Source organism: Mixophyes fleayi, chromosome 6, assembly GCF_038048845.1.
Source record: "Mixophyes fleayi isolate aMixFle1 chromosome 6, aMixFle1.hap1, whole genome shotgun sequence".
NCBI lineage: Eukaryota > Metazoa > Chordata > Amphibia > Anura > Limnodynastidae > Mixophyes > Mixophyes fleayi.
The window spans coordinates 43,749,584-43,775,423 of NC_134407.1; the positions used below are offsets into that span (position 1 = coordinate 43,749,584).

General features: G+C 36.4%; 1 protein-coding gene across 1 annotated transcript in view; it reads left to right on the plus strand.

The window, feature by feature from the left end:
- The window catches only part of PCDH15 (protocadherin related 15), a 945,519-nt gene that overhangs the window by 323,996 nt on the left and 595,683 nt on the right, over positions 1-25,840 (plus strand). Inside the window, exons 7-8 of the mRNA XM_075216373.1 lie at positions 20,597-20,713; positions 24,043-24,153. Of these exons, the coding sequence (XP_075072474.1) occupies positions 20,597-20,713; positions 24,043-24,153 (228 nt within the window). The remainder of the gene's footprint in view (positions 1-20,596; positions 20,714-24,042; positions 24,154-25,840) is intronic.

Sequence of the window (25,840 nt, forward strand, 5' to 3'; positions counted from 1 at the left end):
ACAGAAATCCATTCCACTTCTATTCAGAGTTCTTACTTCTCTATGCACAACACTTTTCTCTTTGGAGATACGTCTAGCACTGGGGGCATCCTATGATCAGAGAGATTCCTAGATTTGCAAAGTAAGAAGATGCCTAGCACCACCCCTGCACTGCCACTGGGGACCTCTCTCCTGCATTAAAGCAGCCAATGTAGGGAAAAGGAGCCAATTTATTGGTGCTTTGGCAAGTGTGCCCAACACATGCACCTTTTGCCCTCAGCCACTGTCCTCGCCCACTGTTTAGAATGTACAGGTATAAATTTTGGCATGAAACCTATTGTTTAGTGCATAGTACATTATGTAAAAGTCACAGATCATAGCTAATAACGCACACACAAATAACAAAAATGTCTACATTATTAATGTTAATTAAAATCATTCTTTTTTGTGACAAAAAAGAGCCTACATTTCTGTTAGGAAGATTAATTGTTTTCCACATTTCCAGCAGTATCAAATGCCAACATATAAGACTTAAGATTGTCTACGCTCCCAAGAAATAGTCGAAAGCTACATGATTTATAAAAATGTTTCTGCAAATTAAAAAAGAGAGATAGAGATGAGCAAACTAACTCGGTAAAATCAAAGATTCTCTAAATCCCAGTGATTCATAAAAAGTCAAACTTAAAAGTACATTGAATTCAGAACAAAACATAATTCTAAAATAAAGAACAAAAAAAAAACATATATCTATCTATCTATATATATATATATATATATATATATATATATATATATATATATATATATATATTACATATGCAAAATGACTCCTGTTGTTTCAATCAGTAACAAAAGAGGTTTGAATTATTCTGAACCAGAGGAGATTTATTGAATTCTAAACTAAATATAATTAAATCACATTGAAATACAACCACTGTTAAATATACACTGTTAGATCTCTCTCTATTTTTTCTCTCTCTGTCTCTCTCTCTCTATCTCTATCTCCACTAACAAACCAGGGTGCTACTGTCACGTGCATTTTACTACCACATGTTTTTTTTTAGGTGTAGTAAGATGCATGGTGATAAATTACATGTTTCAGCTGTTGGACACGGTTTTCACAAATTCTGAAAAGCAAAGATCTCCTCTGGCAAATTCAGATTCTATTTTGTTAAAATTGGGACATGCGAGTCCTAACTCCCCCCCCCCCCCCCCCACAGACCAACAATGTTTTTCACTGTACAGTCCATTTTACCGCCATTGCTTTAAGAAATGGCACACCAAAGCGATGGCAGTGGTTTTGCCCAGAAAATTTGACATGTGCTACATCTGTATGCATGAGTCTGTGAGAAGAAAACATAAGAACATTGTTGCCTTTTGATGGGCTTAACCACATGTAAAGTTTTAATTTTTTGTGGTGTATAGGAATGATAGTGGCAGTCTGGACATCTCAAATACTTTTTAAAAGTCAATATAAAATATACTAGTTTATAAGGGAAGGAGAGAAAGGTAAAAAAGAAAAAAGAAAGCATAAGAAATGAGAGGTGTGGAAGAAGAAGAAATGTGATTGGTTAAAGGGAAAGTTTTACAAGTTACAGAGGAAATGGAAAATAGAGAGTTATATAAACAATATGTTCTAAAGTATTTTGTTGTAATCAATCTGGTTAAAATTAAGCTAACCGCACAGTGCAATCTGCACACTTGATGGCCAGCTTGTCACAGATCCAGCCATTCCATGGGAGAGCAGAACAACAAGACTTCAAGGAGCACAAGCTTTGCTGTGTACCTGTAGCCATACACACATGATACTGTGGTCATCAACCAAGATTTTTCATTATTTAGGTTGTGATTGGCTGGAAGATGGAATAATGGTTTTGTGGATATAATATGGCAATTTTGAGCCAACATGATATAAGATGGCCACATTTGGTCAGCTTTAGACAATTGGAATAAGAAATGTATAATTTAATGTCATGAGAAATTGTGGCAATTAGTTTACTTGTTTTCTTCTTCTTAAAGGATATTGCAAAAATAATAGATAAAACATACTGGTTTCAATCAAGACCAATCATTTTTCAATATTGTATTTCATCAGTGAATTAGGATCTTCATATGCTACAAGTACCTCTCATTGTTGTTGTTAAGCTTAACAAATCAGACTTGGGTTCAGAAAAATCCCCACCTTTGCTTTGACTAGTCAACGCAAGTATATTTTGGGTACATGTAAAGCTGCTGTAGATTTTATGTCCATGTACTAGATGAGTCTTGCCATTTTATTGTAATGGTGAATTCCATATAGTAACAAGAAAATGGCATATCCATACACCCTAACATCTCTGATTAGAAAATGTGAGCACATGAGGCCACACACCCAACCCATCCACATCCCTTTTGTAAGGCCAGACACCTTTTGTATTCTGCAAATCACAATTACCCTACGAAGATCTTTATTGGTATGCATGTCAATTTAAAACTTAAATGTTCTATACTACAGTAACTGTATAGAACAACAATTCTATAAATAAGCACTATTTTGCTTTATATAATTAGATACTGCATATGGTAACTTTAAGGGTTAGGGTTAGAGGGTTAATCTTCTTTGCCTCTAGTGATTGGTGAAGGTTCCTTTGGGGGTATGGAGTGTAATGATCTTTCAATCTTTTCAGAGGACATCGCAGGGGGACATGGACAACCTGTAGCTCTCCAGGTGTTGTGAAACTACAAATCTCAGCATACTGTGGGAAGCATGGTGGCTTAGTGGTAAGCACTTCTGCCTCACTGGGGTCATGAGTTCAATTCCCGACCATGGCCTTATCTGTGTGTAGTTTGTATGTTCTGCTCGTGTTTGCGTGGGTTTCCTTCGAGTGCTCCGGTTTCCTCCCACACTCCAAAAACATACTGGTAGGTTAATTGGCTGCTATTAAATTGCCCTTTGTCTCTCTCTGTGTGTATGCTAGGGGATTTAGATTTAAGCTCCAATGGGGCAGGGACTGATGTGAATGAGTTCTCTGTGCAGCGCTGCGGAATTAGTGACGCTATATAAATAAATGATGATGATGATGATGATGATGATTTACTGTCAGCTACCTGCTAGTTATCTGCTGGCAAAGCATGCTGCATGTAGTTTCACAACACCTGGAGAGACACAGGTTGGCCAGGCCTGCTCTATAAGACTGCTGATTACAGGACAGCAAAATACAAATGCAATCCAATAAATGAGACAAAGACTAGGGACAGGCAACAGTCACAAACACAGTCACAATGTGAAGTTAAGAGCAGGATCCAGAGAGGAAATGTTTATACACTTTGCACAACAAACATTTGGCACAGGCAAGGAGTAAATGGGTTATAGAGAAAGACAATTATCCTTATTGTCCACTAGAGGGAGACAGATGAAGTAATCTGAAGTCCGAAAAGTCTAAAAATATATAAAATAAAAGCAGAGTACCTAAACCAATGTCAGATGAGAAGAACTACCACATACCTCCTTGCCGAGATGGGTGAAAAATATTTTAAGATACATTGGAGGGAGATGAACTCAACATGAGCAAAAACAGGGCATGATAAAACAGAAGCAAGTACATAATAGCACAGTAACAACAATGTATTATATCTATATCATATAACTTAGTAGAATGCCTAATACTAGATACAAAAGGAAACTCCTGCGCTAATGTTCAACGTATGACATCAAGTGACACAAATGTTTTTTGTTTTGTTTTTTATTCAAGTCATTCCCATTCAATAACTTTCCTATAGACTGTCAGATTTTTCCTTTATTTAAAAAGTAGCATAGGATTTATCAACATGTTTACTCTAGATAAGCTCTGTGTTCCCGAAGAACACATTTATCAGCTGTCATTCCCAGTACCCAAACTCATTAACCTGATATTTGGCAAACTCTGACAGAACACAGAACATAAAGGTGGTCTACAGTGGCTCTGTAGATATGTTTACTAAGCAAATCTAAAGAATAAGATGTTTTAATATTTTTATTGAGGGGGTAGGGTTACTACTAATGTTAAATCCTTCAGCAGTTTGCACATCAGCAACCACATATCCCCACTGTGAATTTATACAGACTGTGCTTTATATTATAATGTGTGTATTCTATACGATGTGTGCGATCTTTGTTAGGTACTCTCTGATATAGATTTTATAATGTGCATATGAATCATATAGTGTATATCTACAATTAACTAAGTTGTAAGTCATAATTAATAAAACATACTGCTATATGTGTGCAATTGTTGCTTGCTTTAATTTTCGAAACAACATTTGTTGTAAGTTATAGGTTACAGCATGTGTGAACATTACACAATGTTAAATAATAGTCTGATATATTTGTAATGTGCAGCATTTGTGACCTCTTTTCTTCTAATTGTGATGAGACAAATTGAACACACAAAAGGTCGCAAATTAATTGAAACCTTTTTAACAATTGCGTTAGCATCAATTCACCTTTTCAAAACAGCAGAAATCAGTATTCTTTACATAGGGTTTCACAACAAAATCTACACTTGAAAATGATCATGAATTTTATTATTTTTGCTAGTTTGCATGCTCTTGAATAAAACACATAAAATGTGTAGAAATAATAGGGTTAGTCCATGTTTAAAAATAGACAAGCTAATGCATCAAATTAGTGTACACCTGTGTTTATGGAAGCCAGGATGGGGGATATCTGAGCATTATAACCCACCTCATCTCTAGATTTACTAACACTTTTTGTTGTGTAGGGTGTTGTTGTCTGGGGACTACCAGACAATTACAATTAAAGGGGCATACCATTTGAAACAGGAGACTATGCTCTTTCAAATGAGGGGGTCCCCATAGATTCATGGAGCTAAGGTGGACATCACAAATCCCTCCCTCATCCTTGGCTCCTTAATGTTTTTCTGCAGTGTAGGTGTTATGAGTCGCCAGGCTAATCACTGTGGCTCATTGCCTTTGATTCGCACCTGAGCCGCCTCGCTGCAGTATGACGCATACTTTCATCCCAGCTGTTGCCTTGCTAGCCGTGGCGCTTTTGTATATCTCTGCCCCTGGTTGTTTGACAGGTAGCCAGGGGATGTGCGAACACAATGCATAACCGGATTGCACTCTCCATTGCGGGCTGTGGATGTGCCTCTACTCCCTGATTGGTCCTCTTTTGTTTAAAAGGCAGGGAGGGCTTAGTCTTCCTGCCAGTTATAGCGCTCTTTCCCTGCAATTTCTGTGCTCTGTCTGAGTTCTGCTATATTGACCACCTGTTATCTGACCTCTTGGCTTTGTTATCTGGAACACATTCGTTTGCTGCCCGCCCTTGAGTCTTTGGCTTTATTACCTGGACAACTCCTGCTCGCTGTCTGCCCCTGATCTTCTGGTCTCTATTGACTCTTCTTATTTGCTACTGACACATGGCATCTGGCTTGGTTACTTCTTGCACTTTTCCATAGAGCTGCATCCCACTCTTCTGCTCCTCACTAGTTGTTCCTTGTTATAAGCTTTTACTACCTTGAGTACAAGTCCCGGGGGCATCCAAGTACCTGTAAGAGTAAACATTTCTAAAGGAAAGGCGTTGCTATAGGTGAAAATGAGTTCCTCTGAGTTTGCTGAAGCCAGGATGAATGATCCTCCCCCATTCCTGTATTTATTAATAATTTCTATAGCATAGTGGTTATGGTCTGATGATCATACTGATCACATTGACTGACCCCTCAGTGACATCTTTGCGCACTGACACAATGAAGTCATCACTCTGCTGTCACCTCTTCCAGTAAATGCTGGTGGGGGATAGGTAGTTATGTTTGAACTCCTTTTAGTGCTAAGGACGAGCAAGACAATTAGTCATGGAAGCATTTTACTTATGAGCATTTCTATTTTAAAAAACAGCAACTACAGGCGTAATAAATGAGATCTGCCTGATTTTCCATATTTTTGAGCAACGTGTGAGAGAAATAAATTGCTGATGCTGTTTATAAATGAGCAAAATATACATTAATTTGGATATAGTCAAGCTTTGACAAGATATAGAAATTATCTGGCATGTCAACTCTCCCAGGTTTTCAGGAAGTCTCTCATATTGATTCTGTCTCAGATTTCTAGATTGGCAAATAATCTCTAGATTAAAACTACAAGAAAGTGGCTAAAGTTTTAATGATTGTGTTACCAAGCTAGAAATTCAGGACAAAGGGAACAAAAATCATGGGATGAGAAGGAACTGCATAAATATGCCATAAAATATGATGTTGTGATATTAGGGATTTTTTTAGTGGCGGGATTAAAGTTCCACAGTAACACAGAATAGAAATGTAAGGTTCCTTGCTCTGAATAATGATGGAATGATGAGCTGTCTCTTTAATATGTAAATGTGGCAGAACATAAGCCTGATAAGTGGAGCAAAAGGGCGCCACGTTACCTGGGCTCCTCGCCAGGCCATCTGCAACACATGTTTTGGGCACGATAGGTCAGCGAGCGCCTTTCCACCTTCCAAGGCCCTTGTTATGCTCTCTACAAAGTGAGGGCATCAGAGCAAGCATGGGTATATGCAGAAGCGGCTCATGCCCAGTTATGGCTCTTCCTTACATGCACAATGAAGTGCTGAACAGGCTTTCATGGTGCATGTGCTGACCCCCGGCAGAGGGGTGCCAGGGAACTCAGCATTGACCCTCTCTACATGAAATACTGTTTATATATATTGTAACAAAACTGCACCCTTCTCTTGGCACTTTTGTCACCTTCTGGTGACCCTAAACACTAACTAGACATAGCCCAGCTCCCTACTGACTGGCCAACTAGCTCAGCGTCAGTCACATTTGACAAGAGCACAACTCCAGGTTAAATACACAGGTCTCCTCCCACAGGCTTAGATGACTGACAGGTGACACTCCCACCTTGTCTTTAAAGGATGGCTCACCAGGTGTTCTGTAACGCCTAATCAGCACAGCCACCCCTATCAGCACACGTTAAAGCATGCAAGTAAATTACTTTTTACATTTACTTTACAACATGTCTCTGACCTGTACATTACTGAACTTAAGCCCAGTGCTACACCTGTATATAACTTGGTCTGCAGCCTTTTACCTGCAGACAGTTAGCACCATAGCTAATTCCACTATTAGAGGCCTGTGGCAAACCACTCCCATTGCCACATATCCCTTCCCCTAGCGTCACCATGTAAGGTGGCGCGGACCTCGCGAGGAGCGCATGTCTATGGAAGAGAGCCTCTGCGACCATTTTGTCCACATGACATTTTATTGCCTGAGACTAGGAAGGTTCTATTGTGTCTTTAAATGTCCTCACAATCACACCCACCAGTGTACTCATTGGGACCTTCTCTTCTTGACACCTGAAAACCCTGTTCTGAAACAGCCCATCCTGTCTCTTTCTCCACTCATGACCCCTTATTTTCTTACTAGGATGTCTATGAGCTCCTTCTGATTGTGTTTGTACTGTTACAGCGGGATAGGCCTTCTGGCATTCCGGACAAGCCCTACAAAACCTTTTTACTGCCATATAGACTCCTGGCCGTTAATATCTGCGTAGAACTTTCTCCCTCATTTTACCTTCCCCTAAGTGTCTGCCACTCTCCTGCATGTGTGCAGCTTCTAGCACTAAGGGTACATGGTTTTGTGGGACTACCAACTGTTCTATTTTTCTCCCTTCAACAGTAGTCACATGAAACACATTATTTTTAACAATATACGATGGCCCACAGTCTGTCGAATTGACAGGCTTTGATATATTCCCAACATTACTAGCCAAATTAAAGATACGCTTTAAAGCTACATAATTTTTCTGTTGTCGTGCAAGGTTTGGCATAGATAACAACTCAGGATATTCAGACCAGTCTATATTGTCACCAACAGGTAAGGTGGGCACATCTGAGATGTCACCCGCCAATGCTGATTTCATTTGTCCAGTTTTCTGTGAAAGTTCTGCCGTGACCCCCACGAAAGTACTCCGGCTTGGCGGCTCCCAGTGATTGAGGTTCAGACGTTGTGGTGTTTTTAGCAGATCCTTTAAGATCAGGCTTCCAACCAGTGAATCAATTGCCGGCATGTCCAGCCGGATTTGCTCACCGAGGACCTCTTTATAGAGTGGGAAGTCTCGCCCCAGAACAATTGGATACGGCAGCTTGGGCGCTATAGCAGCCACTACCTTCACAGTTTGGCCTTTCAGACTAATGGCCAAAAGAGTTCCTTTTAATCTCCTGACTACACCATGTGTACTGCGCACATTAATTTTGGGCAACCATGAGATCTTGGCCCCAGCTAGGAAAGAATTGGAAACCAGTGTAATGTCACTCCCAAAGTTCACGACTGCATGTACAATCTTGTTATTCAAATGCATTGTCACTTTAAATAAAGGTGATCCACCGCTAGTGAAACTCTGGCAACAGCATCGAGAAAAGACAGGCCCAGCTTGGCCAACCGAACAGTCCACTAGGTTTTGGTGACTAGTGCACCTGGCCTTATAGTGACCAAGTTCTCCACACCTGAAGCACCTCCTGTCAGGCACACTTACAGTTTGACCTAAATTAGCAGCAGGATTCCCCTTTAGGCCCTTTATTTTGGGTTTACCCACTTGAACACTCTCATCCTTGGTGTTCACCAAACTCCTCTGAGTGGATGTCAAGGCCACTGCTTGGTCACGTTCCTCAGCATACCTAGAAGACAGAGTTTTCTCTTCTTGGAGTAACTGTTCCAGCTTTTCATGCTGTTCAACAAGTACAAGCTTCTCCAACTTGCACTCCTCAAGCTCTCTTGCAGACTCTCTTGCTAAGAATACCTCTTGCTGAGCCAAGACAAGCTTCTGTTCTAAAGCAGCAATTTCTCTGTCTTTCTCTGCTACTATTATATTAAGAGCTTTCTCTGATTTTTGTCTGTTTTCACACACTTTTTGCAATGCATGCAACTCATTTTCCACAGATTCAAAAATTACATTTTCTTGCTCTCTCTGCTGCTTTAAGTTCCACACTTCTTTTACTAGACAGCAGTTTTCCTCAATAAACATTTTCTCTAAAGAATCATACTCTTCCCTGGTCACATGTTCTGACCCAGGTAAAACTTGGGTTGTGCAGAGAGCATGAGATTCTCCTCTCTGATTTTCCATGTTTTCCTGTTGAGAATGTACCGCAGACACACCTGTTTGCACACTTTCCTTCTGAGATATTTTGTTCTTTTTCTTGCCCATTTTAAGGAGTAAAGACAATTTGTACTAGCAGCTTTCAAATATCAAGCTTCACATATGTCCAGCACTTCCACAGGCAATTAGTGAAACAGGTACATTAGTCTCCCATACAGGTAAAACAGCAACTTCAATGCATAGGAAAAACAGACTTGTGGACCACACCCAACTCACAGCTCAGTGAATAAACAAGGTATGGCACTACAATGCCCAGCCATTTTATACAAAAAAAACAACTTTTGCTTTCTTTTGCAAGACAAATGCTGAATAGTTCACAGTAATATTGCTTCTGTCTCTCCACAGACAAAAAAAATTGCTTGTTTAGCAATAGCAATCTCTTCACTGCAACTGACAGCATATACAGTTTGGTGGTAGTCAATATTTTCCACTCACCACCTTTTGCATCTGGAGGTTGGGCGGACAGCTGTGCGTTGGCTGTCCTTGGCGATCCCACCCCTGACACCACTTGTAACAAAACCGCACCCTCCTCTTGGCACTTTTGTCACCTTCTGGTGACCCTAAACACTAACTAGACATAGCCCAGCTCCCTACTGACTGGCCAACTAGCTCAGCGTCAGTCACATTTGACAAGAGCACAACTCCAGGTTAAATACACAGGTCTCCTCCCACAGGCTTAGATGACTGACAGGTGACACTCCCACCTTGTCTTTAAAGGATGGCTCACCAGGTGTTCTGTAACGCCTAATCAGCACAGCCACCCCTATCAGCTCTGTGGATACAGACACGTTAAAGCATGCAAGTAAATTACTTTTTACATTTACTTTACAACATGTCTCTGACCTGTACATTACTAAACTTAAGCCCAGTGCTACACTTGTATATAACTTGGTCTGCAGCCTTTTACATGCAGACAGTTAGCACCATAGCTAATTCCACTATTAGAGGCCTGTGGAAAACCACTCCCATTGCCACTGTATATATATATATATATATATATATATATATATATATATATATATATATATATAATTTGCTATTTATTAAAATATAGTTGGTGTATGTGAACACTTGAGGCAAATTAAGTCAGCTGTATTTTATAGAATTATATGCCATGGGCAGCATGGTATGTCATAGGAAGCAATCTGTTACTTTAGGGTTTGTGCTAATTTATTTTTCATGTTATATTGATAGTTTGCTCAAGGCATTTGTATGCTACTAATTGGCTGACTTTGCAATGGTTTGCTTACTCAATAGTAAAATAAGAAATGTGTTGTACTGTATATGACATCCCTCACAGTCCAGTTACAAGAACAAATGTACATATTTGGCACCCATAGCCTGAAGAAAAGAACAGTCTTGTAATGTGTTCATCGGTTGTGTCAACCATAGTTGTATTTACTCATTTTGATACTGGTTGTTTTTTTTTATTATTATTAACAGTTATTTTATATACCTAGTCACACTTATGTCTGCCCTCTCTTTTATTGCTCATATCCAGTCTCTCTTCCACTCATATCACCTCCATCGTAGAAATATTGCCTGAATATGCCTTTTTCTTACCCAAGATGCAGCAAAAATGTATCCATTCACTTTTCTCCTGCTATGCCCACTGCATCCTCCCCCTGTCTGGCCTTCCCCTCAACCATCGATCCCCAATTCAGTGCATATTAAATTCTGCAGTAAGACTAATATTTCTCACCATTTCACATCTAGCATACTACTCTGCAAATTTCTACACTGGAACCCACGTCCTCCAGTATTCAATTCAAACAACTCACCTAGAAATATTCAAGAAAACACCACCCACACATACAACTCAAATCTCATGTCAAAATATTCTCTCTCTCTCTCTCTCTCTCTCTCTCTCTCTCTCTCTCTCTCTCTCTCTCTCTCTCTCTCACACCATCTTACTTAGATCTATGCCTGGCCTGTGCATCACACCATAACCGCTTGAGTGCTCAATTGAAATGTGTGTGTGTATGTGTGTATATATATATATATATATATATATATATATATATATATACATACATAGATACACTGTATCTAGATATTGTAAATTTTATTTAAAAAGTGAAAGTGTTTATCATAGACATTACATGGAAGTGTAAATAGAGTGTCTCGTTTTAATTTGCAGTCAAGCAAAAATATTGCTCTCTGACTTCATTTAGTGATTTCCCTGATAAATATCATTAATTTCACATAAAAATGTCAGACAAAGGTATGTTTTATTTGTATACAGTGATAAAGGCCAAGACTCCACTGATGGAAGTAAGCATTTTTCTTTCTTTCTTTATACAGGATTCTTTGTGTGTATTAGAGAGTTATAGAAATTAATGAATGAACCTACAAAGTAATAAGTTAAATTAACTAAATTAATCTAATAAAGTGTGCATTCTTGTTATGTATATTTTTAAACTCACAAAGGTGATGAACATTTGACACATTTGGGTGTGCGACCTAAATCCCCCCCTTCCCCTCCCCTTTTCCTGCTTAACACTTTTAAGCTGGTGACTTCCATCATTTTGGACCTGCACCCCACCCATTTTTCCATATGTGTTTTTTTTTCTAATTGGTGTAACTTTTCAGCCAGTGTGGTATGATTTTACGATAGCCATATGCCCGACACTGTTTAGTTTTACATAAAAATTGTAATGTCTGTGTGCATAATGATAAGTCAGTCTTCCTCTTATGTTGGTGTGTTAGTGTTCAGATATTTTAAATCGAGCTAAACAGTGTTGGTGTTTTCACTATTGATAAAGTGACTACTACCAGCTTTCAGCTAGGTCTTACTATCGTTATCTGTAACATATAGACAGATGCAACAGAGAGAGGTATGCACCGTGTTATAAAAATTGTTACTGTAGATAATCATAAGAATGAGGTCACCTTGCTTTGTTAGACGAGCATACACAATTAGATCAAAATGTGCACTAAGAACCTCATGTTTATGTTATTTATTATATATTTATATTACACAAATGTTTGTTATTGGGATTAGTATGATTTTATAGCGTCTAAAGTGTGCTATATGTTTGCATATATTCATAATTGAATGTCATAAAAGCTTCTGGTTGGTCCTAGTGATGAACACAAATAACAGCAGTATTTTGTGTGTCCAATTTCTATTAAATGGTCAATCGTGTCACATTTTAAGTTTTCCAGCTCTATTTGCTTGTTTATGGTCCTGCAGTTATAGTTTTATGGGTTTGTTGAAGCTTTTTTTAAGGTCCAAATGTGATTTGACAATTCCAGTGTCTTCATCCATTGTCTTGTAGATGTACTAGCAGTTTTGGAAATTTGCTGTCCTACTGCATTACTTTTATTGTAGTTCATTACCTTTGGTTTTCTGAACCAAAACGGTGAAGGAGCCCCCCAACTATAATATTAACGCATCAGTTCTTGACAAATGATATGCCATAACTGAAGCCAGAAAAGTGTATTTTGACATATTTATCTATAGAACAATTCTACCAGTTTTCTTATTATTCTTCAGATGAACCTCAACGTTCTTCTAAGAAATGTCTTATGTCTTAATATTCTCATCTGATTTATTTACCAAAAGCTTTCCTGATGCTAACCTTAGCCAAGGCATGAGAAGACTTTCCTTAGAAATTATTTAGTGGTTTGCTGTGACTTCTGACAACTGCATATTGTATTGTTATGGTGAGTGTGGCAGGGCAATCATTTATCAAAATGTTCACTTTCTGTTACTATGAATTGATAGGGACCTAGAGCTTTAGTAATGGTTGCCTTACTTTTCCTGACTAATAGACATCAATCATTTGCTCACAGAGGATAACTGTGATATTGAAAATCAAAGTTGTAGGTAGATCTATGGATCTGGTCTATATTAGCTCTGGTAGTTTACTAAATCAACCTTTTAGTTGCATTGATTACACCACCTATTCATTTTTCACTCTGGCACATTCCACTTTAGAGCTCTTACTATACTGAAAAAAAAAAAAAGATAAACAAAACTGAACTGCTAGTCGTTTGGTTCACTAAGACCTCTATGTAAGACAAGACCCACACAAAGCTCAAATGACATACAATGCTATTTTATTTTATTTTTACGTTTAACCTTTCTTGTCTTTTAAATGTAGCAAATGAAGTATACATGCATGTTTGAATATGTTATTTCCTGTCCTAGTAAACTATATGTACGCTATGAATCAGTAATTTTTACTTTAATCATTTTTTTAAATTTCTTTTAAATACTGTGCCTGCTGAGGTTTACAGTCTTGAAAGTGCACATTTGACAGTGACAAACTAATAGAACTCCCTACCAATCTACTTTTCCTAATGGGATACTCTTAATTGGGCAATTTATTATTCTTAATAAACTAATTCTATACTAATAAATTACATATTAAAATTAACTTAACTCAGGTGCCCAAAATTATATCTGGCTAGTATCATTCATTTCAAACAACTGGGGACTGAAAAATGATATAATCACCTTGCAAACGCTCAGTACATTAGTTTTCTAAAATATGTAAATATATTCAGATATAGAAGACAATCTTGTTTGCGTGTCCATCTATGTGTGTATATCTTTCCAAGGTTCAAAGACAAGTAATATAAAGTTAATGGGCCTGATTCATTAAGGAAAGTAAAGCAAAAGAAAGAAGTAGCTTTGCATCTTGGCAAAATTATGTTGCATTGGAGCGGGAGGTAAATACATGTCCTAGATCAACTTTAAATTTCAGTGGAAAAATAAAGCAAGTATCAAGTATCTAAAAACAACCAGTATTTAACTTATGTGCAAAATAATGAACTAATTTGCACTCCCTGCATTGTAACATGGTTTACTCCTTTTTTTCTTTACATTCCTTAATGAATGAGGCCCTTATGTTCAGATGTAGAATATACAGTAACTTATTTAATTTCATCTTTTCTCTTTAGTAAACTGTCAGAAACTGTTGACTTGCAATGAACTGTGATGTCTTAAGTTTTTACAAATTTAAAAAACTTACCTCTCCTCAGTAAGAGAAGTGGTAAGCAATTATAAAAGGGTGCCGAACAATGCTGTTATCTAGATTCTGACATTTCCTATATCTGTTAGAGCTGTCTTTCTATTTAATCTGCAAGACCAGCTACTACCTAAACTACCTGGCAATTTTTAACGGATAGATTTACAAACATGACCCAAGGAAGGTTTCCTTTCATTTACAATAGGAAGTATGCCTCCAAGGACATATTGGGCAAACATTTTAAGGTCATACATATTTGTTCTCTTGTTCTGTAAGCATAGTCATTATGTTTGAAGTGTTGATAAGAGTTATTTTGTGTGTATTGTACAGTTTACTTTCTATAGCAGTCTAGGGCTACAGAATGGCAAGTGCTTCACATATGATAAAACCATTTCTTTTTCATATCATATGTTTTGCAGTTGCTTTAGAGATGCCATTAAAAATAAATTTTTAACCAATTACGGTATTTCCTTTTATTTAAATTACTTTTGTGACATCAAAGAGAGAACATTCGCTCTCTATATCCGTCAACCTAGTGAAGAAGGGTTCTTGAAAGAATAGCAGTGAACACCTTTAAACTCACAAAATTTTAATTTACTCCCCTGTTTTCTTTTTGCCTTATTGCTGTAATCAAAATCAAAATGTTTAAAGTTGTCTATAAGGACAAGCCTACTTTCAACAAGAAGTTCCATTAATTCTGCTGACTCACTGCTGACTCTCTGTAGAGTTGTTTAGTTTGGGTGCACTGGATGGCAGACACTGCCAAGCAGCTTCAGTCCTCATACTGCTGGCATTATGAAATATTCATTTTATTTTGGAATAGTAAAACCAATGTATCTGACACTAAAATACTTTTTTTAAGTATTACCATACAAAATTAGGTTTTTTTTTTGCTTGTTCCATCTCAGTGCATTTCCACTTTTTAACACATCAACCTACCAGCGCAGTAAAAACACATCAAATCTGAAGGCTGTGTTTCACTTATATATTTATTATCATTTGTTTTGCAAACATTAAAAAAACCACATGCAAAGCGCCAGTTGCTTTGGGGCCCTAGTATTGTCTGGTCTGCCGCTATTACCTATAGACAGGTATGATTCAAATGCTAGCTACTTTAAGCAGGCTACAGGTAGCTTGCTGATGATGTCATAGGGAAGAGAAGATACTGTTTAGTGCTGCTAATTGATAGACACATGTAGTAGATGATGGGAGTTGTAGTTTTACTGTCCCAATTGCAGACTCCCATCCTCCGACCAGGATTTAAAAAATGTAACACAAAGCCAAAAATTGCTAGTGCCATTCACAGAAGTTTCTACAAAAATATTTCACATTTATGGGAAAATATTGGCTTTATTACAAGCAATATTATCTAAGGATGTAACCATCAATTAAATTAAATGTCACTTTTCCAAAACTGATTTAAAAATACATAAAAATGACATGTAAAGCAGTATCTACAAATGTTTACATGACATTGAAAATCTTACAACAATTTTAAGACTAGATAGCCCAAGGTATATTTATCATTTCCTTAAAGATACTGCAGTGTATATCTCATAAAAGGAGTGTTACATTTGCCAAAAGCAGTTCTAAATCACAAACTGTGTCCTTATCCTGTTTAGATTTTTACAGTGGTTGAGTGGGTCTTGATTTTCATCTTGGTAAAATAAAAAAAAATCTTAGGGAGTTATTGAATATTGCAGTATTCTTTAAAGCAGCAATCCCACAAAAAAGATGTAATTTTTATTTAAAAAAAACATGTATCTAGTAGTCATTTTTCTCAGCTGTCCTCCTACAAATCATCTCCTTTTCAAAATCTCTATTATGACTTCCAGTCACACACACACAGAGGCTGACAGCTCTCAGCTTGCCAAAGGGGAGGAGAAAGAGGGAAGCTTTTTACAGTGGTCACAGCATTCAGAGCTCAAAGGTGCCTCACTGCTCACTACATAAGTACCACTTGACTGTGGTTGCCATGACATGGTAGTCACATGGCACTGTGCAGAATTAAAGATCATTAATAGCAGCCTAATAAAAACAAAATAAATAACAGCATTCTTTGTACAGCTTGTCCTTGTGATCTATTCTAAAAAAATAAGAATAAAATAAACACCACATTTTTTCAGGAGATTGCTGCTCTAAATATTGATTTGAACAGGAGAAACTACAGGAACATTAATTCATGCATAGATGCACCTACATCCATATAGCCTTGATTGTAACATTGAGAATGTACATTACTGAACATTATTATGTTTTCGTATCTCATGATTAAATATAACTTTTTATGATGTCTATGGTCTTCTTTCTTTTCTCACCAAATTATCGATAATTCGTTTGTAATAGCACATTACAACTCTGTGTATAATACAAGTGAATCAAAAATTAGAGATTAAAGATTCTTTTCCTTTGTGTTATAATCTTCTAGTATACTAAATAACAATTAGGTCTATTTGCAGTAATTTAATTCATCCATTATGGTAAATTTGATGCTTCTGTATAAACTAAACACTTTTTTAAATGTTGGTTTTCTTATTTTCTTTCTTATTCCAAGAATTGTATAATTTATATTGTACATTCAAATAATGCCCCTTCTATTATAGCATTGTAGTGTAGGATGTAATTTTATATCTGACAAAAAGATTTTATACAGAAAACAGATTGCTTGATTTAACATTTTTATATGAAGGTTAATTAGAATATTGTGGAATATAATATAGGCCCCTCTGTTATGTTATACTTGCCTCTATCTTTTGCATGAATGATTGTAAACCAATGTTGCATAGAGCTGCAAAAATTATTATTGTATTAATAGATTGACTATCGGTGCTCTTTCACAATGTCATATGGGCTTTCTTTATGACTGCTGAGCTACTAAGATAAATGTGCAATTTGGCCAAACAGATGGATGGCCAAATTGCACTGATTTGGTGGATCAGATGTGAGGCTGAAAAGCTTCATGAAAATGCTTAGCATTGTTGACTATACTTTTGAACAGTTACCGTACACTCATGACAATAGGGTACATTATGCAGTAGAATTTTTGCCTTGCACAGTCAAATCTCATGCAATAGTATCTGACTTTGACAATGTATAGTATAGTGGGCACATTGGATCTCACAGACGATACAATGATCCGTCAGTTTGGTCCAGTTGACCAAATTAGCCAATCAAATGTGTGCCATGTGCAGCCAGCCTAACAGTGCTATAGATTTATTAGCTTATTGGTAAGTACATTAGAAACATTTTCCTTTAGCAGGCATCACACACAAACTGACATACATACTGTCGTAAACATAGAGAACTTACAGTTATTTATAAGGGTTAACCCATCACATAATTGTGAGGAATAAGGGATAAATCATAACTGCAGTGTAAATATGTTATATCAAATTAATCCATTGATAAGTTCAGCTACTAAAGTGTAAAATGTGAAGACAGAAAGTCTGTTGTATGCGTATTTGCACATTCCAGTGTGAGAAGATAGGAATGTCACCTATGGCAGCTTCAAAGAACTCTTGATGTGAGAATAGTCCTGACAAAGTTAGTTTTTTGACACCTGAATAGACTTTGTGGGGCCTGTCACAGCTGGACATCCTTGCAGTCCTAAGCAGTATTTTGAAGGCCTATACAGGTATATAAAATATGAGCTTCAAAAGAAAATGTCTTCATAGTTCATATTTTGGGAAATCTGGGTGCCACGCCATACTGAGGAGCAGAAATGACACCAGGGTTGTGAAGGTACGGGTGGTATCCCGGAAGAGCAAATATCACATATCTTTGGAAAAAGTATGTCACATTGTCAAAATTTCATCATGTTTGGTATCAAAAGATGGACAAAGTCATAAGGCATTTATTAATAATAAAATTGGGTCGCTCCAAAGAAAAGTTAGGTCACATAGTAGAATTGAGTAGTAAATCAGACAACATGCAAATAATGATTGTAAAAGTGTCACATGCCTCAGGAAGAGGTGTGGAGGTGTCTTTAAAAAGCTGAAACAAGTTACAGCAAATTTTTGGGAAATCAATTCACATTGATAAGTTGTCCATCTTCCAAGCCAATTTCAGAGAAGGCAATTCACTTAAGTGCTACTCTGAATGTAACCCCTTTATTTTAAACTGCTTTGCTTGTTATATCAATCTATTAATTGTTTATTCATTATTTTTTTATATCTGAATGCCCTGTACTTTTGTATATTAAATCTTTAATTTAATATGTTGTGTCCTGATACTCTAACGAATCCATTAGCCTGTTAAGAAGAATATAGCTTGACCAAGTTAACTCTTTGAATGCCAGTGTGTGATTTGTTCATATATTTGATTAACAAGCTGTGTGTGCTTGCATTTACATTTGTGTAACAGTCTGAAGGTGGGAAGAGTTAACCATTTGCTTGCTGGAGTGGGTCTTGCTAGTCTATGGATAGCTAGTTGCCTTGTGTGCCAGTGTGGGACTGTATATTGGGGTCCTATTGCCCGTATTCAATGGGTGGTGGTAAACCTGAAGTGGGTGAGGTGTGAGCGTTGTTTGGGGGCAATTCAGTAGGTCTGTAACCTGTGTGATAGGTAAAGAGAGACTGCTGGCTGGAATCATGCGACCTCATGCAGCAAATACCTCCAAAGTCACAGCAGCTGGGAACGTGTTCGTGACACGTACATTTTAAAATACTTTCAATATAATATATTCAATACAGAAAGACATTCATCTGCAATATAAACATAACAGCAAATAAATGTTTGTCGCCAAATAACAATCAGTGGCAAAGTTTGGTCTATAAATATTGATATACCACTAAATCACACTGTGCATTCCTATCCATTGTTTTGTGTGCAGGCAAATTTTAATGATCACACTTATTCTTACAAGGGGAAGTTCTATGTTAGCTTACTTTTAAATCCAAGAAATAAACTGTAATGGCAATTGCTTAGCCTGAAACAGTTGACTGCATTAAAAAATAAGGGAAAAGAAAGAGCATAAAAACTGCACAATAAAACACATTAAAATGCTTGTGCTCAACAACAAAGTTCTATAAAGGTTCTACAATACTTTTCTTTTATACTATATATTCACAATGCTTGTTTTGATTTATAATGCCTACATATTTTAGCTTAAGGAAATTCAGCAACATGGCAGTGAAAATGCAATAACGTTTGTAAAAACCAACAACAAGTTTCCAGAAGGATATCAGGATGAGAGTTTTTTTCCCCCCTTTAGCTTTACATGCTCAATGCATTGAGAGTTCAGATTTCATAGCCTGTCTTCAAACCATAATAGACTTTCCTGTGACTTCCTACTGTTCAACCAAATAGCTTTTGCTGGTTTCTGCTCCCCTCCACTGCCTGGAGTTGATTCTAAATGTCAAGGTCTAATATGTGCTGTAATCTGCTTGGTTCTTGCATGTATATTTGAAACTTCATTTACCAGTTAATTGAGGATAGAGCATTTCTGCAACCTATAATTCTGAGTTATAAGTAAATGGGTTTTTATTTTATTATTTTATTTGTATAATGCTGGATAGGCTAAATAAACACAAAACACTGAAAAAATAAATGAAAGCAAAAATTGTACGCACTGCCTAATATGGTTTATATTTATTTTATCGTACTGTAGGCTATTGTACATGGGTGCATTTAATTTTGTGGCATATAGCTGTGACACGAACATTATAGCACATTTGAGATATATACAGATTGTACTTTTGATATAATTTTTTTTTTAATAGTTTATGTTTCCCTTATCCCCAGTATAATAATGGCAACACACACTTAGTGGATTCCATGATGAAAATACTGATATTTTGAAGAATAGAAACCTACCTATAGAGTGGACTATGTATGAACATGTGACTAATACCTGAGTGATGTCACTGTTTCCCAGTTAATTGGTAGGCTAAATGTTGGATGGGCCTCTACTGTCTGTATGTCACAGGTGCATTTTAAATATAACATTAAGGTGTAGATTTATCAAACCTTTAAAAAAGAAATGTGGAGGAGTTGCCCATAGCAACCAATCAGATTTTAGCTATCATTTATCTAGTTAATACATTCTAGAAAATGATAGCTTGTATCTGATTGGTTGCTATGGACAACACATCCACGTTTCCTTTTTAGAAGGTTTGATAAATATACAGATAAATGTCCATGTGAAGTCTGCCTCTTGGGATGTCTGTACCAATAAAATACAAGTTGTGGAATGAAGATTATAAATTTACATAAAAATGATTAAAATACAATAAGTAAAATAGAAAGGTAGAAAGTGAAGCTACTGCTTTGCATGTGAAGTAGTACACACACAGTGCTTGTTTAATTTGAGTTATAAAGTATTATTGAGATTTATCAGTAGTGTTTTTTTGTTTCTGAAATTCTGACATCAGTATTTTAGCTATCACGGCAAACAAATTAAACTGCATCAATGGAAATAATCTGGCAACATGTATATGAATGTGATAATTACCATGTCCAGTGGCTTATTATATTTAAAGTTGGACTTCAAAATCTCTTATTTTTTCCAGTTAACTCCAGTTGGGACCACAATCTTTACTGGATTTTCAGAAAATGGTGCTATAGACATAGACGATGGTCCTAATGGTCAGATTGAATATTTTATCCAGTACAACCCCAATGATACTGTAAGTATTTATAACTTGTATCTGTCATTTTTATTAAATCTGTTGCAGTATTTGTTGTCTTGGACATCTATTTGTAGAGGAGTCATATGATTTATTAATATTAACCCTAGAAGTAGAATTTATTGTCAATCACCTTACCCACAACTTAAGCCATGAAGTGATGCAACAACTGACATACAAAAAAACTGCAACCGTTCCTGTCAATGGAGTTGGACATGCTCAAATAAAATTAATTAAAAAAAATTAATCAATGGGCACAGCCGCTTCATTGTTGATAAAGGGAAATCAATTAGGATTAGAATGTGACACAATAGTGAAGCATTATATTGCAGTTTAGTAAAAAATGTAAATGCAATCCAATTTTTTGACAATAAATATTTGCTGTTATAAAACAAATATCTATAAATAGATCAATTTTGGTGGGTTTGGACTCATCACTGTTCATCTATGTGTGTCTATTTAACTCATATTTGTAATATATTCTAATTTGTTTTTTTACATTTATTAGAATGTACTGCAGACATAATTTTCAGGCAAGCTGTCCTAACCCAGTCACACTTATGGTTTACTGTATTAACTGGTTAAAGGCCAAGAGGACCAAGGTCCTTGTGTCTGCAGCAGATAACTTAGTTTCCCTGATTCACAGATCACAATTTTAGTAACTTAGCTCATCTTGCAATATTCCTGATCTGCATATACAGGACAACATACAGTATGTTTCAATTTTCTTCCTCCATCATAGTGAGGGTATTTAAATTATATCACATTGTATAGAGCAATGGGGAAACGTTAGAGAAAGTACTGGTGAAAAGGTCAGAAAAAAACTATATATGTACATGGTTTTATATTTGTGCAACTTCAAGGGCTGTTGCTGGCTGCTGGAAGGCATATTTCTAGTGCAGGATATGACAGGTAGTAATCAAAGCACAGTTTTAGCTACATTGTGCTTTATTTTCATAAAACATAGCATCTGAATAGGGAAATTGAAACATCTGTAATGCACGCTTTGATTTAGTAAAAGATTTTATTTGTTTTTACTGTATTCCATTGTTTAAGTGATATATCTTAAATGATAAGTATAAGAAAATGCACTGTTAATGCAACCATGATTCAACTTTAGACTGTGGACAGTCTTAGGGCTAGATTTACTAAGCTGCGGGTTTGAAAAAGAGGGGATGTTGCTTTCAGCAACCAATCAGATTCTATCTGTCATTTTGTAGACAGCACTAAATAAATGAAAGCTAGAATCTGATTGGTTGCTAGAGGCAACATCCCCACTTTTTCAAACCCGCAGCTTAGTAAATCTAGGCCTTAGTCTTCATATGGTTTTAAGACCTTATCTTCAGTAGAGTATTAAGAGATACAATCATTTTATAAAAGAACCATAATTTAAAAGGAAAATTTAACTTATTTCTATGACTTCTACATTCAATATAAGTTTTGACTTTATGAGATTTTAAAGGGGTTGTTCAATTGAAGAAGCTTCACTTCTCCCTCCATTATCCAGCAATTAGATGGGGAGTCTCTCTGCCGGAATCCCTTCCATTATGTGAGACCAGGAAAAGTATATTGCCCTTTATGAGAATACAGCTTCTCTAGTTTACAGCATAGGAATTCTCAATTTGTCCGCTCTAATTCAATTCATATCAATGATTCTATATTGAACTGTTGAATTGGTAGGTGGTCATTGGCTAGACATTCATTTGGTCGACAATCAGAAAGTCGACAACATTAGGTCGACAAGTCAAATGTTGACAGTATTATTAGGTTGACTATTGAAATATAGACCGTATTATTAGGTCGACAATTTGAAAGTAGACAGTATTATAGGGTTAGGATTAGTTTAGGGATTGGGTTAGCAATATTATTGTCAACTTAATAATACTGTCTATATTTGAATTGTCAACCTAAGAATACTGTCTACATCCAAATTGTCAACCTAAGAAGACTGTCTACATTAGAATTGTCAACCTGATAATACTGACGATGTTGATATTTTTGACTTTCCAACCAGTCTATATTTTGGTGTTGACCATATAAATGTCAGTCAAGTAACTGTCGGACATATGTATCAAACCCATTTTATTGCATTGGACAGATTGACAGTTTCCGGCACTGTGAACTGCATTGGCTGTCTACTGATAAATGCAGTGGTGAAGTTCCTGGCTTCAGGTGATGGAGGGTTTCTTAGCAAAGTAACCCCCACCTAATTTATATATGAGGGGCAAAAAGAATTGGGTTATCAAAAAGTGGACAGCCCATTCAAGCTATATATAACTCACCTACTTTCTTTCAGTTCCTGTATGACAACAAAATGTTATTCTATGTCCGTTTTAAACCATGTCAGTAATGTCATGGGTTGTTTTAAAGCATTTGTAGGGATGCCCAAAGAAAAAATTTAAACTTGATAACCTGATGTCTGCTCCTTTACCGTCGCCCTCTCTTAATGCACCAGTAAAGTCCACTCTTTCTGATGTATTACTATCACTAATATTATACTGTACAGTTCTCCAGAATTATCCACTGAAAGAAGCAAAATGGAAACGAGCACTTATTCAAACTGATTCTTAACAAACAAATGAAAAAAATCCAGTGATGAGATTTAATGGAGTAACTGCTATAAGATGGGTGTTGTGGACAGAAGGCAGGGAAGAGAAACAAATTATTGAGAGTCTAATATCTGTCAAATGATCACATTAGTGGTACTTAAATTGTGGATAGATCTAATAATGTTTCTATGAATGTTAGTGCAAATGTTTATGGAATTTTATTGCATTTGCTGCCTCAGGTAGCACAATGGCTAGATACAGTCACAACTATTTCCCCATTCTGGAAGGGGCATTAATGTAATTATTAGTACTGAAAAATACCTTGTAACAATACTAGTCTTTGTGGGAAGAGGAGAGTGTTTGCAGATTGTTGGTTTGTCCAGACAGTTATGGGATTTGGATTAATTTGTCCTGATTTTTGAATTGGTAATGTTGATATGATAGTGGTATCAATCTAACAGCATTCCCAGTCCGAGTAGACAGTTTAACATACAGCTTGAATTAGGTGTTCTATGTATTCAGCCATTCTCCTATATTCAGTTGAAGGTTCAATGGTATAGTCATAGCAATTCCTGAGTAATGATGGTACTCCTCCTTAGAGAATAATAATAATAACATACATACGAAGTGTATGTATGTGTGCATATATATATATATATATATATATATATATACACTTATATTTATTATAATAAGATACACAAATGTCTAACTTATGTTCAACTGCTATTTGAATAAACCATCTCACTTCATGTACAAACTGTTTTTAACTGTTCTCAGGCATCCAATCAGACCTTTGACATCCCGCTCACGTTGTCTGGAGCAGTGGTATTACGTCGCAGGTTGAATTATGAAGAAAAGAAGCGCTATTATGTCGTAGTTCAAGCTAATGTAAGTTCCATGGTTACATGCAATAGGGTAAATTTTAACTGCACTATTTAAAAGAGTAGATATTCTGCAGAGAAATTCTGCCTAGTGTTATCTCTATCACTATCCCATAATACTGGTACTTAACACTCTATCACATGCAATCACTGTCCAACAATCTGACTGCATGTTCAGGTGGAATACAAATTATTGATGATGCTAGCTCCAGCCTATATAATAAGCACTGTACAATGTGACCTGAATGTTGCTTGTCAACTGAAGTATGTATATTGATATATCAAATGGAGCCAATTTGGTGTGGAACACTTTTCAGTTTTTTCCATTAAAATGACAATTTATAATATGACTCTTATAATAGACATACAAGTAAAGAAAATACATGTGTTGAAGAAAGTCATTGCATATGATAAAAGAATATTTACTGGATAAATGTGCCCTATAACTTATTCACCAAACAAAGAAGGACATTTATAACAGTTGTCAACAGCAACACTGCAAACAATTGTTTTCAAGTGAGCATGTGAACAAGCAATAGAAAAATGTTTGCCATAGAAGAATAACTGTTTATTGAAATGAAAATAACAATAGATGTACAGTGATATTGAAAATAAAATCTTGTTGAGTTGTAAATAACCCCTAAATAAAGAATATAGAAGGGATTATAACTTTTTGAGTTTGCACACTTTGCCCCACAGTACACACTTTTGGGTCGTATGTACAGGCAGCATTTTGAGAACATCTGCTCATTACAGCTGCAGAATGGTGACCTGTCAAGAATATAGTGCTGGGACAAGTTTTTTTTCCTTTTGTTGCTTAGTGCAACCTTTTACTATTGTAGCTCAGTACTTTGGAGGTGAACTGTAAATGGGAGAAAGGATGGACTCTAAAATGTTTCCCTCAGTGGCTCACTTAAAGTGGGCCTTTGAGATCCCATACTCTTTTGCCATTTGTACACATATAGGATGGCCAACCAACATTATTTAATTGGTGTTCCTTACCATCATCTGTTCAGAATAAACAGGAATTTCTTGTGCAACACTCACAAAGTTTATATGCATTAATTTTATTTCTGATTTGAGATATTGTCTAAAACTCAACCTGCCTTCAAAACTCAATTGGGACTCATTGATAGAGGTATTTTGACTGCGGTATAAACCGTGAAAGCATTCAGAGAGATGGTACAGGAGGGGGTACAATTTGTATAATCTATCATAGTCATAGGATCTCTTGGCAGAACCAGGAAATTATTGTTGAAGTATAAAACCTTTGTCATCATGTCAAATTGGTTTCTGTGATTTCGCTGCAGAAGAAGCAGGAGTGCAGTGGGTGATACTTAATGACTACTATGATTGTTTTTCTTTTTAACATGTCCATATTTAATGTGAGGCTTAGAAATGTTTGTTTTCATAGAGAGATGTTGTCCTCCAGACACTGGTCTTGGCACATAAAGATGAGGGGTAGATTGTGATTATTTAAAATTAATTTGTTCCACCATTTTCTGTAGCAAGTATCCAGGAATAAAATTGGTGACATCAATGTTCTGGATACAGCCCTAAAAAATAGAGAAACAGGACTGTTTGCAAACGGAGGTAACAACACAGGATGTTTACATTTTGAGAGCGATAACATCTGAGGCAGCTGCACGATATACGTAATATTCTGTTGTGCTGGTTCTAGGCAGGGGCTTTAG